General features: G+C 36.7%; 1 protein-coding gene across 22 annotated transcripts in view; it reads left to right on the top strand.

Moving 5' to 3' along the window:
* Positions 1–16,671, top strand: part of LOC140135614 (uncharacterized) — a 194,659-nt gene that overhangs the window by 27,286 nt on the left and 150,702 nt on the right. For 21 of the 22 annotated variants that reach the window (XM_072157178.1, XM_072157165.1, XM_072157166.1 and 18 more), the window contains 3 exons: positions 695–811; positions 8,088–8,216; positions 13,757–13,882. In XM_072157178.1, coding sequence (XP_072013279.1) covers positions 695–811; positions 8,088–8,216; positions 13,757–13,882 — 372 coding nt within the window. The remainder of the gene's footprint in view (positions 1–694; positions 812–8,087; positions 8,217–13,756; positions 13,883–16,671) is intronic. The other variant, XM_072157170.1, reaches the window with a different exon arrangement.

The raw sequence follows: 16,671 nt of genomic DNA, 5'->3' as shown, positions 1-16,671 counted from the left end.
GGGATTTCAAGTGGGTGATTATTGATTGGCAAGTGCCATATTGTGCATACAGTCCACCATACAATGTGGAGGATGGGCTAGAATTTATCGATTGGTTTTGCTGGAGTAATTTCCTGTTCCTGTGAACCAGGTTTAAGTACTGCAAAGGTCGAGTTATGTTTGCTGTGCAGAATAACTGCACTATGTTTCACCAACATAGGAGTGATAAAAATAAGTGCATGGTATTTCATAAACGCAGTCATAATACACCCTCTACAGTAACGTGTGCCAACTAATTATGTCATCATCGTACTTTCCATGCAGTCATGTGATCAGAAACAAGTGGTGGGTGGACTTACCTTTCGAGCGAACACTCCACAGTCTCCCCTATCGAGAGGGAAGACTCTAGCTAGTGGTATAGACATGGTTCGCACCCCATCAGAGCACCTTTACCACAATCACTTTGGTCTAGTTTTCTTATCTTCGTAAATTTTCTTATTTTATTTTCATTATTCTAATTCTTTCATCCATTATCATGTTGTTGTTATAATTATTATTATTATTATCGTAATTATTATTATTATTATTATTATTATCATTATTATTATTATTATTATTATTATTATTATTATTATTATTATTATTATTATTATTATTATTATTATTATTGATTTCATCATCATTATAATTGTAATTATTCTTCTTCATTTAACAGCACAAGTGGGTCAGTCATGTGGTGTTAACCCGTGTCAAAACGGTGGAGTGTGTACGTTAGTGAACAACCAAATCCAGTGCCAGTGTCAAAATGGGTTCAGCGGCTCTAGATGCGAAAGTAAGTCATTTATGTAATTCTAAGGTACTTTTTCAAGATATTTATTTCAAAATCTGATGCATCAGCAGTTCAGCATCATATAAGAATAGCGGTGTTCCTATGAATGCTTACGCACACCCCGACGTGCTTCAAGGGTTTGTAACAGATCTGTATTTTTCGTCATACTCTTGTCGCAATTCCTTTGCCGGGAACATCAGCTAAAATTATTTGTAGCATATCGTAAAAGACATTTTGGTGCAAAAAATACCAAAGAATTTGCTGGACTGAATGCTTGGGCTCCCTTACCTACTTGGTGCATGCATAGATCCTAAAGAGGTTTTTTAGGATCTATACTTGGCAAAAATGTCTTCGCTATTATATAGATGAGCAAATTGTATTATGGTCTCCGTCATGTCGCAGCTCGCGAAATATATTTGACGGCATAGACGCCTGCAGTTACTTTGAACAGTTGGTAGAGGAACCGCGCCAGGAAAACCAGCATTTATCCTATTCATCCACCAGATTGCAAAACATCTTCTTCGGGACGCTCAAACGCCTACTCTGGGAAGTTCACCCGTTTTCTGCATAATATGTTTTGTAACGGATATCTCAATAATAGCTTGAGCATGGCAATTGATCGAGTCAAGTTATCACTTATGCTGACCATAATAAGCCAAATCGGCATTGGAAGTTTGCAATGCATTGTAGGACAGTTTTTGCAGTTTTGGGACACTTTGTCCTTTGACCTTTCAGAAAATTCAGAAATATTGGATTTTTGTACGTACAAAATATGATCTAAAATGTTTTACAATAATTAAAACAAATATAAAAAATATTAGTATTTTATAAATAAATTATTTAGTATTTTTAATGATCAACATTATGACAATAACAAGAAAATTAATAATAATTACGTCAATTTTCCCGATATGTCAGAGGTCAAAGTGTCCCAAAACTGCTCTCAAAAACCGGAAGTTAGAATGGCGATTGGACTTATTCTGCAGTACCCCTACACTACACTCTACATGCTCTATTGAACAAGAGATTTTCTGCATATAACAGTGGCTTAGCTGGAGATGGAGGCTCCGCGATTGGCAACCGTTCCTCTGGTTTACCCCAAATGAGTTGACCGTTTGCACCTGCTTCAATTGAGGATCGTTACATCGGCCCCATTTGGTCCCGGCTTCCTCTTCGATTGCTTAAAGGAGTCTCCGGTAATCATAACATTATGTCTTATATGTTAGAAAAATAATGATTAAGCACGAATCACATGGTTTTCTTTAAAACAAACTCATATTGACCATAAAAAGCAATAAAAACAGTCGGCTCTCAACACGCGATATTCAAATTTTCCGCGCCGAAATCGTCTCAGTGCAATGACGTAATGGTTATTTGTGCTTTAGTTGTCGTCAGCATTCAATGTATTACTGGGACGTCATTGCACTCCACAATTTGGACGCCCGGGAATTTTGAATATCGCGTGTTGAGAGACGGATGTGTTTATTCGTTTTTATGGTCACTATGAGTTTGTTTGAAATAAAACCACATGATTCGTGCTCGATAATTATTTTTCTTACATATAAGGCATAATGTTGTGATTGCCGGAGACTTCTTTAAGTCTAGTTACCCTACTGCTTCACATTCTACGTCAAAACGAGCTAGAATGCATACTAATTACCACAGTGCTACCAAACGCTACCTTAAAAAATTACTCATACCGGGCTCATACCATGCTCTATCATATCATATCCGTTTCATATCCTATCCTCTTATCATGATAATAATATATCACATAATAGACTAGTCAATTTAAGTACAATAATGGGTACATCTGCGCAAAATTGGAACACCGATGTTTGATCAAAGCGGTCTCAAATTGTTCCGCTTGGAAAAACATTTTGACTAAAGAATAGTTTGCCATATCTCAGGTATTTCTTTACCTGTATAATGTTAACATTGATCTATTTTGTGATGCCCTGCATGAACGGCCATTTTTGTTTTATGGAAATTAGCATTGCTCCTATTTCCTTTTTTACTCCTTTTTTGATATGTTGTTGAGGATGTCTTTTGTTTAGAGACGTTAGAACAACAAACATAACAAACATTGATGTTCCAATTTTGTCATCATATCATATGTGACCATCCTCCACAACTGAGCCCGGATGTCGCCAGTGCCACTATTGAGATATGCTCCATTGAACTTAACAATAAATAATAGGAAACAAAGGATTTATTGACTATTTTATTGATTTTTCACTACTTAAATGTCAAGTACTACAGACATGATATACATCATTTTAAAGCTAATTTCAAGCAGAATATTTGGTTGAATATCTCAAAAATGATGATTGGCGACTTCAGGGCTCAGTTGTGCTGGATGGTCACATATATCATATCATATCATCAGTATTATATCATATCATATCATATATCATATCATGTCATATCATATATTATTTCATGTCATATCATATCATATCATATCATATCATATCATATCATATCATATCATATCATATCAGCATTATTTAATATAATCACTGTTTATGCTCATACATGTCGGTAGATAAGCAAAATAGATAAAACCTGTCATTCAACACGAGACTGTTGAGATACTTACCCGGGATATTACCTCAATATTTCGAATGCGCAACACACATTCTCATCAGGAAAGCTCCAATGATGAGCTGATGGAGTTCTTTGATGTCCTTTCTATTGATAGGATTAGGATAGTGAAGGGAACTCAAGTCATTGATCACGATTGAACGCTGGAGTGTGTTTTTTTATTTCAATGGCCTCACGCACTAGTCGCAGCTACTTACTATATTTACAGCAAGACACTATATTTCGTGCTGATTTTATCCATCAAATTGACTGGGACAATGCCAAGGTTGAATTATGAAAGTAGAGAATATACACTCCAGCACTCAACCGTGATCATGCCCTAATCCTATCAATAGAAAGGACATCAAAGGACGAGAGAAGGACATACATTTCCATCAGTTCATCATTGGTGCTCACGTGATGAGGATGTGTGTTCTACACATCGAAATATCGAGGTAAATATCTCAATATATTTGTGTTGAATGACAGGTTAAATCTACTTTTCCCATAATTATGATATTAATCATGAAATGGCAAACAGGGCTACATGGGCTAACACGAATAAGTTTGGACCGGTGAATAGGAACGTATCTTTTATATTATGTGACCCGATCCAATCTAATCAGATAAAGTCGGAAATGTTGAAAAATGAGTTTTTACCATTACTAACTTGCTCAGTACCTACACTTACTGATGTTGAATCCACCGGTCACATGAATACTTGGTTGCAAAGTTGTGAACCATTTTCGTATGGTTTGTTTTTCCCCCTCATTTTTACTTATATCGTAGTTTAATTTTTGCCGACTTTAGCCTGATTGAACACGATCGGGTCACATAATTTACCCGTTAAAGGGATTATAAGTGATTGCCGAACCAGAGCACCCTTAAATTTTTTTTGCAGATTTTTGCATTTTTGGAACAACTACTAAATTAATATAATGACGCGAACAAAGCAATGTGATCAAGAGAAAATCTGACATCCAAATGATAAAAGTATGTCCATTATTATCGTTGAGTTTATAGGTTGACGAATTCGGAAACCGTGGTTAACCAACAGTCAATGCTGGGGATAGCCATTTACACTTAAAGAGCAATTTACCTGCATTTAAAGAAAAAAATGAAATAGTCTTAAGAAAGTATTAATTGGACTATATATATAATAGTTGATCGTTTGGTTGTACACAATTATCTGGCAATCACTTTAGTTAAATGTCACTTTACCGTAAAAATTCGATAGTTAGCATATGTGCTTACTATATCGAGCGCTTTCAAACACGAAGAGCCCCATCCACAAAAGTGTAAAGGGTTTTGAGCAAATCATCGATACACATAGTTATACACGAACAAGTAAACCTGCAAATCTATGTCTCAACCCGATTAGCTCAGTTGGTAAAGCGCCGGACTTGCTACAATTTCATGTTTTCAAAAGTGCTCGATAGTAAGCACATATGCTAACTATGAAATTTTTACGGTATCCGATTTATAACCACATACCATCTCCTTCATCATACTTATGAATGCCTATCTTGTATTATTAAAGATACTAACATGTATTAAGGAATCGGATAGTAACGTTTGCACTATATTTTTTGTGGGAACTGAGAGCACATCAGCCGCACCAAATTGCATTCTGAATATGAGGAATGTCCTGATGATATCAAATAATTTGTTATTTTTTGAAATTCGTGATGTAATACAAATTTTATGGTAAATTATTGAAAATTTATATTTTTATATTTTTGATAAAACAGTCCTCGAAGTAAACCTTTATTGATATGTACTTGACGTGTATGTACTTGGGAGGAAAGGCCGTCTATCATTTGAAAATTTTGATCTTCCATATAGAAGATATACAGTTTTTTCCCTAAAATATTTATAGTGGTTTTTTTTTTGGGTGGGGGGGGGCAAAATGCATATCTTCAATACGAAAGGTCAAAATTTTCAAATGATAGACGGCTTTTACATACCAGTTATACTACGCTATAAATACTTATCATTAGTTTTTAAAGTTTGTTTCGAAGACTGTTGTCAAAAATATCAACTTTTATTAATTTACCATACAATTTGTCGCGAATTTCAAAACGTATTCAGAATGCAATTGGATGTGTTTGATGTGCTCCCATGTCCCACAAAAATAATGTGCAAACGTTGCTATCCGATCCCTTAATAATAAGATGTTAACCAGAGTGAGTGAGGTTGAGAGATTAGGGGCGCACCATTAGATTTCCAGGGGGGGCATGGGAGTTTTTTGAAAAAAAAAAACTTCGCCCACTAGTGAGACGAAAAAGAAAAACTTTGCCCACTAGTGAGACGAAAAAAAAATGTTTTGCCTCACTGATAACTAAAAAAAAAATTTCCCCAACACAACTTTGTATAAAAATTTACATTAAAATTGAAAAAAAAAATTCTGCCTGACCCAAACTCCCATGCCCCCCCTGAGAATCTAATGGTGCGTCCCTTACAGTCAGACAGAGACTAAAACATAGAGAGCACCGGCCATTCAATTATTAACATGGTTAACTCTCACCTTGATGCAATACTATATTAGTACAGGGCGCTATGGGCTTGGGATTTTATGACTCCTATATTAGTGGAACCAATGTTTTTTGACATCCTTAAACCTGAAATGATACAAATTTGATTGGTTCCATTTTTTTCTATGCCCCCTCTGGTTCCCACGAGGGGTCGAAGGTCAAAGTGGGGGGAAACTTAAAAATAGTCCCATCATGTTTATCTCAAATTGTTCGTCTTATCACACGGAATAAAAAAAATCAATTGTCATATTTTTCTACGGTGCTTAGTTCAGGAGTTTTAAGGTCGAATAGGTCTAATGTCAAAATGTCATACACAGAAGTCAAAATTAAATAATGGTCCGATTTTTTTTCGAAACTGGTTTCATATTACTCTCAAACATATACTTATTTCACAATTTAAGTGCCTTTTTGTATTGCCATGTCCCCCTTCAAAGTTCATGCAGCCAAAGTCCAATAGAAATATGTACAAGCATATATAACATTTGACCCATGATTTCATCCGATTCTGAGGTTATAAATTTCTCAAATAAATTATTTTCCTATTTGATTTGCCAAGAGGAGTACTTTAAGACAAATTTAACTTCTGTGCATGAGATATTTGACATTTGACCTTATTTACTCTATAACTCCTGAACTAAGCACCCTAGTGCAACATGACAACAGACATTTTATTCCTAGCAATGAGAGGAACAATTTGAGGTATATTACAGCTTGATAGAACAGATGTTAACTTTTGGCCCAATTATGACCTTCGGGCGCATAGAAAAAAATGGAAACAATTCTAGTTTTATCTTTTGAGGTGTAAGGGTGCCAAATACATTGGTTCCATCAATGTAGAAAAACTAGATGCCAACTCAAAAATCACCAAATAGCGCCCTGTACTACATTCACCATTTTTCGATGAATGTACAGGCTTGACAGGAAGGATGGAATATTTCTTCACGAAGTGCCAAGACTATTCTGGAAGTGGTCTGCATAAACCGCACGGGCTAAATATTAATTTGAGTATGTTGGGAGATGGGGTAAAATAATTGTTTGATAGACAATCTCCTAAAATACGCCATTTTAGGCTAATTCACTACATTATGAACACCATGTAATGTAAACTCATGGAAAGCACATTTTCTATCAAAAATATTTGACACCATCTCCCGATACACCCCAATAAATATTTAACCCGTGCGGTTTATGCAGACCCCATTCAGATTAGTCTTGGTACTTCGTGAATAATTCCATACTTAAGGGATGGGGTATGAACGTTTGGACAGTATTTATTGTGGGACATTAGAGCACATCAGACATATCGAATTGCATTCTGAATACGAAGAATGTCCTTCTGATATCAAATAATTTTGATTTTTTGAAATTCGCAATGTAATACACATTTTATGACAAATGATTAAAATTGATATTTTTGATATTTAACAGTACTCGAAGTAAACTTTATAAATCTGATGATTTATACTTAAAGTGTGTATGTAGGTGGGATTAAAAGCCGACAATCAATTGAAAATTTTGACCTTTCGTAAAAAAATCCATATCTTCAATATGAAAGGTCAAAATTTTCAATTGATTGTCGGCTTTTCATCCCACCTACATACACTTTAAGTATAAAATTTATTGGGGTGTATCGGGAGATGGTGTCAAATATTTTTGATAGAAAATGTGCTTTCCATGAGTTTACATTACATGGTGTTCATAATGTAGTGAATTAGCCTAAAATGGCGTATTTTAGGAGATTGTCTATCAAACAATTATTTTACCCCATCTCCCAACATACTCAAATTAATATTTAGCCCGTGCGGTTTATGCAGACCACTTCCAGAATAGTCTTGGCACTTCGAGGACTGTTATATATCAAAAATGTGAACAATATCAAATTTTAATAATTTGTCATAAAATTTGTATTATATTGTGAATTTCAAAAATGAAAATTATTTGATATCAGAAAGACATTTTTCGTATTCAGAATGCAATTCGATATGTCTGATGTGCTCTCATGTCAAACAAAAAATACTGTCGAAACGCTCAAAACGCTCATTCCAGATCCCTTAATGTCAAGTCTGTATTTTCCCGGGTCATTCCTATCCATACTGACATGCTTGTATTAATACACTAACCACGTGGACACATTTTATCTGAAATTAATGTTATTACAGCTGTTAGCACGCCTGTCAATGTGAACCCATGTCAATTTGTCACTTGTTCAAATGGAGGCCAATGTTTCGTCTTCGGTTCTGGATCTGGATGCCATTGCCCAGCTGGATGGGGCGGCCCGCTATGTAGATGTAAGTTAAAGTCAGTTTTAAAGGCGCACATAAAATTAACAGATGTCGAAATAGGAGTATAAACTGACCTGTAGATACCAGTTGTAGTCCTACTAATTCATGGCATATTGGATGCCCTAGGGGAAAGTTATAGCCCATATTTGCAAGACTATCCTTGCCTTCAAGGTGAAACAAACCTACTCATGTTACCCTCTGGCCATGGGCTGGCCTGGTGTCAGATCTTACCCAGGGAAAGATGACATTCAAATATGCGCCTTTAAAAGGCAAAGAGGTATTTAAACGCTTCGTGATATCTGCTACTATAGCTACTCATGAAGTCGCCCTCTTACCAGGATAAACCCAAGTAGCATTTCAGCGATCATTTAATGATTGTACAGGTTTAGGAATAGGATCAAGTTATATTAACCGGGATATTAAAGGGGGTAACCCTATTGGTTTTGGATATGGATTGTCTTTAAAATTACATAATAATATCAAATATCGCCCCTTTATGCTGCTTTGTGAAAAACGAGAGCATTTTCAGCGTAAATGTGAATAAATAGCCAAATTTGCAATCCAATACCTTGGTATACGTGAATTGCATTCTGGGCAGGCAAGCAACAACAACAATTCCCGTTCGTATGACGAATGCTGACATGCTGTACAATGGCATGCCCGGCCCGTATTGAACGGAAAATATTTGGGTGTTTTTTTTCGTACCGTTTCAGAAAAAAAGGAAACACAATATATTTCCCCTTGCAGTATGTATACATTTCAAAGGAATATAAAAAAGTTTGGGGTAAAAATGGAGATGAAAATAAAACTTCCGATACCGGGTTTTGAACCGGGTACCTCGCGGGTAACAGCATAATGCGCTAACTAATTGAGCTATTTCGTGGAATTTAATAATTAAATACGCCGCACCGTCTCCTCAGCAGTTAGTGTGGTTCGCTTTTTTCACAGAATGTGTATAACACGAAACCAAAGTAGATGTTGAGGAGACTGTTGAGTCGCCATTAATTCCCTACCCAGAAATCCGAAATAATTTTTGTATTTACAAACTGGTAGCCTGTAAAAACCGCTGTGTTTCATGATTTCTCCGGAAATACATCGACTAAGAAAAATAGTATCTATTATGTGATACCAAAACCTCATCAACAATGAAAATAATCGGGGGATGATGCTGTCGATCGGGTTACGGACCTTTAACTTAAAGAAACTGAGTTCCGAAACAAAAGCGCGGAGGAGTGGATTGCCCAGTGCAACCAAAGATGTTCAAAGCAGCTCATGGAAAGTCAAGACCATGTTCTCACCAGAAATTATTATACGGACTTAGACCTATGTTCCTACACTGACTGGTCCACATTGATCATTTCGCGTTCTCATTGGCACTTTGACTGGATCTACCCAGTTGTTGGCTTTTTCATTCATTGAACGCGTGTGCTCCGTTGGCTTAGCGTTACGTTGTTTCGTGTGTGTACATATGCGCCACTTTGATCGCGCGTGTAAAAATATGTACCCACACCAAGTAACGCAAAGCTAACGTAGAACACTCTAAACTTCAAAGCTAGTTGCCGTGACTGGAGGTAGATATATGTGACCGTATACAACGAATGAGCCCGGTCAATTTTATTTTATTTCGTGTTTAGAGAATACATATATATCAGTTGTCTTCAAACGATATCCAGAAGCGGGGTTATGGTTTGTTGAACTTTGCTCTTTCAACAAAATGGTATACCTTTTTTGGTTATACATGTGTCTCTTTTCCCACATTGCTGGTAATAAATATCAAACAGTCATAATTGGCGGTCATTTCAAATCATCCCCAAGTCAACGAGGTTCAAGAATGTCCTCTCATTGTTAATTGTTGGTTATACATTACTAGACAAAAGACAATGCTTTTTAACCCACCACTTGAACAGGATTTAGCCAAAGCAAACAAAAGACTACTATCTGTCCAATTAACTTAGAGACCCGGTTTTTATGATTTATTTCGAAAAGTTTTCACTTTGGCAAAAAGTCATGAAAGAAAAGTTGCTAAACACTGTCAGACCTAACAGAAATTTTTAGTAAAGCGATAATCTATTTACAGTAAGGGGTGTTTGAACATTAGTGATACCACCCTTTTCTTTTTCTTTGTTCCTTATCATCGATGCAATATAATAATAGATGCTTTTACTAATTCACAATATCTCAAAAGATGTCACAGTTGGTGCATTATAACAAATAGGGCAGTTTACTATGCGTCTGGAGTGTATTGTGGATTATACTCCTCACCAATAACATCAGAGCATTCATTGGGCATACAATTTGTATTTATTATAGAATTGGGCCAAGCCACAAGCATGCACAGAAGAAGATTCAAATACCGCGCCAATTTGTTGTAATTGGCTGATGGACAGCTGGGATCACAGAGTTAATACACTATAGAATAAACATGCCAATAAGAAACACTGTATGCCTGTTATGAACTGAATGTTTTGGTGAGGAGTATAATTATTCACCCAAGGCCATTCACTAGCCAAAATCACCATACCTACAAATCCGTATAATGAGACCTTCCAAAATAATGGTACCCAACTTCTACCGGATTATTTTCAAGTGTTGAGAAAAACCTTCCAATTTCAATAGAATTTCAGGTAAACTCTCACTCAATGCTTTGGAAACACAAAAATCCCGTTAGGTCTCAGCAAATGTTAACACTTTTCTTTCATGACTTTTTGCCAAAGTGAAAACTTTTCGAAATAAATCATAAAAACAGGGTCTCTAAGTTAATTGCACAGATCACAGTACTGATATTTAAGAATTCTATACACATAGGCAGTAGCTTATTATCTTATTCAACAATAGGATTATGGATTTATTGAAAGGTGTTTGACTAGCGCTATCAAAATTAGATACATGTAGCACTAACTTGAGGTACCTACGAATACGACGTTTATGCACATACTGTAACTCAGAATACAATTTAGGACATTTATGGCTCATTCGTGGTGTACGGTCACATATGGACTATAGCTACGCCACTGCGTTGTGTTTTTGGCTATTGGAAAAGAAATAAGGAACCAAAACCGATTAGTTTCAGGTGCATACTACAATTTATGCACATGCGTGTATCGTCTGGCTCCACGGATCCCAGAAATGCAAAACTTGTGCACGTACGACCTACTACAGTTCAGAAGTCATGGGGCGCAAAGGTCTATTGTCGATTTGCCTCTTGTGCACGGCTCAAAAGTCAAAGTTGCTTCAATTTTTGTAAAAATTTGGGCACATTTTTTGCCTAGCTTAGAGTTTTCTAAAAAGAATAGTTTCCATTATCTGTGATTTAATGGCATTTGCATCTATTTACCATCTATCTTCTGAACTTTACATCGCATATAGTAAATACTTTTCTTTTCCTGAATCCCTTGAACTTGAGGAACAATTTGCCACCATTTTAAACGAAAATCAGAGCAGTTTTAATTGTTCACCCCTTTACAACATGCAAATTAACCTTGGACCTGTTGAGCCTCGTAACTTGGTAACTATAAATATTATGTCCTACACAAACATATGATACACAAAATTTTTTTAGTGAATTTGGAGCATGTTTAATTTTCCTCTAGAAGCGTTCGGGTGTCATTTTAAAGGTCACGGGGTTCAAATACAGCTTGGCAGACAAAATATGTGAATTCATCATACCCGAATTAACAAAATAATTTGGTTGCCAGCTTTTACGCAAACTTGCCGCTTGACGCTGAAATTAGCACTATTTCAAAAATAGAACCAATCTAACTCCATACAATTCATCTGTCAATTCATTGTATTTACACCGTCTCTTATTTGCTATAGCATATGCCACGAGTAAGGCCAAAATAATTTGTTTGCTTGCCCTCCACCGACCGACTCAAAATTGGCTAAAATCAGGGTCGACCCTTTAAAAAAAATTGTTTTTAGTTTATAATTTTAATGAATTTTATTACTTTTTCTGTGTCAAAATTTCATTTCAAAGCTAAATTTGGTCAACAATATTTTTCTTAAGAAGAAAATCATTACTTTAAACTCATTATAACATTTATAACTATCCATTCATGCATCAATGTTTCCAATAAACTTGGCGTCGTATGCAGTCGTTCTAATTGAATCAATTTCTATGGTATATCTTGCGTATTAAAGGTCTGAAGTGAAGTATTTATGTACAGCCTGTCTCAAAAATAATTGTGAAAAGTGAAAAGCGCCCTCTTTGGCAATTAGAAAATACCTTTGTGACGTGATGCTTACATCAACGTCAACATTGGTCAAGGGCGTATTCTTAGCTCTAAAATGTTGTTTGTTCTGTTCAATTTGCTTCGTTTAATCTCGAGATATGTTTAGTTAACAACGAAATGCTAAAATCACAATTATGCCACTTTTACTAGAGAAGAGGGATGTAGATGTAAATCAATGATAACATCAAAAAAATGCATCAATTACACAACAATACAAAATTGTTTTTACTATATTACTGTTTTATCATGATACAGGTATAATGATTCTCTTTTTCCACTTAAAACAGATTAAAAGATAAATAAATATTTAAAATTCTGCTGTAAAAGACAAACAAATATTGCACCTTTATAGGTTAATGAACGCGTATTACTTGTTGCACGCACGCTGATGTTGATGCGTCTAATGCACTCCCCCCTTCGGAGGGGGGAGTGCATTAGACGCAACATCAGCTATCATTAATTTACATGTACAGCCCTCTTCCCTAGTAAAAGTGGCACAATTGTGATTTTACCCTTTCGTTGTTAACTAAACATATCTGGAGATTAAAATTGAACAGAACAAACGGCATATGAGAACTAAGACTGCACCCTTAACATCATACCACAACGGTATTTTCTAATTGCCAAAGAGGGCGCCTTTCACTTGCACAATTTTTTTGAAACAGGCCGTATATTTTCATATGACCAATGTACATTGCCTACAGGCCTATACAGTAGTGGGTCATTAAAAACGAAAGAAATATATTATTCCGACCGACCCACCCACCCCACAAATCCCCCTGGAGGGCAAGCAAACAAAATTTTTCTTGGCCTAATGTCCATCCGGGAACTTTGAGTTCGACAAGCTCTAAGAATAAATCACTCCACGTGATAGTTTGTCTCGGTTCCAGCCGGTTTGTGTTCCTCCGTCACTAAACAAACAACAATGCATTTTTGCTCAAGCTCACTACCATTCGCAAGATGCTGTGAACTACATTTTTTTGCTGCTTCGACCAACAATACATCGTATACCCTTACTGGGACCGAGACTACGTGATAGTCCCAAGATTCATGAATATTAAAGTAGCTGATTAACATTAGTAACGTATTGAAAGCTTTGTTTCAGGTCGTGCTTGATGACGTAATGGAGTCAATGTGCCAATTAAAAAAAGTTTACTGGCAGACGGTTTGTGGAGTGGGCGGATGAGACGTACACCGGGAGGATACTACTAACAACCGTCAAGTTTCTTAATAACATCGTCCTCCTAGGGTATAAGGCGATAACAAGTAATTAGTTACAGTTTTTTTAATAGTTAAAATTCTTTCTAATTACAGCACAAGTTTCAGGCGGTCCATGCGTTCCCAATCCGTGCAACACAGGGCAATGTTTGTCTACAGGGTCAACCTCATACACATGTAATTGTCCAAGCACACATGTTGGAAGACAATGCCAAGTTTTGGGTAAGTAATAGAAATTCGTGATTAAGGTGATTGATAAGCTGTGAGAGCGAAATTTTTATTTTTTGAGAAAGAAAAACACCCACTAGATGAGAAAAAAAACCCCGGCGACGGCAGTGATTCAGTTCAATGGTGCGACCCTAAATTGTGGTGATTTGTTTTTGTTAATCATGTCAAAGTGCCTGTCGGTGGTATATACTTTTTCCCGTTAGTCAACAAGACACCGATTATTTATGGCAATGATCTGTTTTGAACCGTTTATCTTACATATACCATGCGCGTATTTTTTTTTTGGGGGGGGGCTTTGGGGGCGCCAGCCCCCGGGGTCAAAGTAGGGGCGGCAAAAACGAAGGGTGGCGGAAGAAGAAGGGCGGCAAAAAGGGGCGGCAAAAAAGAAGAGGGTGGCAAAACGAATTAGCAAAGAAAAAAGGGATTCAAAATTTGAAAAAGCGTAAACAATTTTGAAAAAAGGTTGCTTTTGGGACGCTAGCGCCTAAAATCCTTTTTTTTTTTTTTTGCTCTTCACTTTTTCAAACGACCGTGAAAAAAAACCCTTTTCGGGCTGTTAAGGAAGGGGCGGCAAAATTGTTTCTTCTTCAGCCCCCCGGGGTTGGGGCGGCCACGGTACGCCACTGTATACGGCGAGCCAAAACAAATGAATTTATTGTAATGGTTTATTCATTTTCCAAAAGACAAATGGAAAAGCTTCTGTATTATCTGGTAAAAGTTGAGGGTTTTTCCCCAAAATAAAAACACCTCGAGACAGTGTAATACTCTTCCCATGTGTCCTGTGTTCGAGGCTAGTGACAAATACAAGTGATTTAATCAAATGAATACAGAATTGATCTCAATTGAAATCTGTATTTGAAGTTGTTTGGTAGTTAATTCACTTGCATTGTTAATTTCATGAATAATGCAAATTGCACATAGTTGTCAACGTTTGAACTACTATCTGTTTTAACACCATGGCATTTATATCTTAGACAAATGTATATAAGCAGACATTTGAAGAACCCAATAACGCAGTGTCCATCGGTACTCCCCCATTGAATATGGGTAGGACGTCACAGTAAGGCTGTGCACTTCCAGCCTCTTGACTTCTAATGAGAACCGCGGATTGTCTGCGAAGCTCCCCTGGTCGGGTTGTATCCCGGGAGTTCTTGCCTAGTAGCGAATTTGCATGGACCGTTGAGCGTTTTTGGGTTGGGGTGGACAAAGGTAGATTGACTCCCTCGACCTATGTTTTAATCAAGTGTAACAGTGTTTCTAAATGTGAACATGTATTTCTCTTGTTCAAAATTTAGTGACCTGACCACAATTATCTTGACCTGTCCAAGATTATCTTGACCTGTCCAAATACAATGGATAATGGAACAAAAGAAAAGGGCTAGACGTATATCCATGTATATACGCCTAGCCCTCTTCTTTTGTTCTATTATCTATTGTATTTCTTTTTTTTAAAGTCTGGTCAACTGTCGAGTAATCCGGACAGGTCAAGATAATCTTGGTCAGGTCAAGATAATCTTGGTCAGGGCAAGATAATCTTGGTCAGGTCAAGATAATCCTGGTCAGGTCAAGATAATCTTGGTCAGGTCAATAAATTTTGACCAAGAGAAGTACAAGTTCGCATTTAGAAACACTGGCCACATTATTTGACTTTTTGGACATTCAAACAAACTTAAATTGCATCAAAGTACATTATGAAGTGATCAAACTATAGAGGGCTCTTATATATATTTCACGATCAGCACGAATTATTATACAAATTTATGCATATTATATTTAAATGAAGATGGTAAACAATATTTCTGTATATTGAATGACATCAAGAACACATATATTGAATAATGCAAATTAGTTTGAATTATGTCTTTTAACTTAAGCCTGCATAATTAGGACGAGGGTGTCAATCTACCTTTGTCCCCCCTCTCCCAACAAAACGCAGATTCCGACAAATTAGATTACAAAACAAGAGCCATGCGGTCTTACATCAGTTCAACCAAGGATGTTTTGTGCACCTAAAATGCAGTACATTACAGGCCTCAAGACTAGATGTATAAATAGTCTGTCCACATAGAAGTACAAAGTAAATGGACCTCGGAAACTGGAGGTATGAGAATAATTATTTCAGTGCAATGCTTCTTTGGCGCGCCAACTGCTGCGCGATTTGTGCACCACGCTCTTTACGCGTCGCGTCGCGCTCGCGTGTGACGCAAAGGATCGACCCCCGATGCCACAGATTTGGTTTGTACTTCTAAGTGGACAGACTGTAGGAAACCTACAACAATCTGCGGCCTAACCCCAACCAAAATAGGCGGAGGAGGGTACCCAGGAATATGCGTTGATTTGGTTCAGGACATTTATTCTATAAGTATATTGGTGTGGTATTTTGTTTAGGGCTTTAAAATTGCACCACTGCGTGTGACGCCCTGTCGACCAGCCGAAAATGCCGTACGTACTGCGCAGGTCAGCAACCAATCACGCCTGCCCAGGTCTTTGCCCTGATGTCAGACGCAAACTAGTCTTTTTAATTCGGTCCTTTATTATAGCCGTTTTTAACTTTATGTAAATTTGGTGCAATGCTTAGAAAATATTTTAATTTTTATTGTTTCAAGCATATTGAGCTGATCGAACAAAGTAGTTGGAACAAAAAGGTGAAACTGGCAAGAGGATCATATTGAAAATGTGTATTGATGATGATGAAGATGATTAAAAATGGTTGTAATGATGATGATGGTTGACGGATGATGATGATGGTAATGATAATATTGATGATCATAATGAGGAGGATA

The sequence above is a fragment of the Amphiura filiformis genome, chromosome 16, assembly GCF_039555335.1.
Source record: "Amphiura filiformis chromosome 16, Afil_fr2py, whole genome shotgun sequence".
NCBI classification, from domain to species: domain Eukaryota; kingdom Metazoa; phylum Echinodermata; class Ophiuroidea; order Amphilepidida; family Amphiuridae; genus Amphiura; species Amphiura filiformis.
This window is presented reverse-complemented; position numbering and strand designations above follow the sequence as displayed.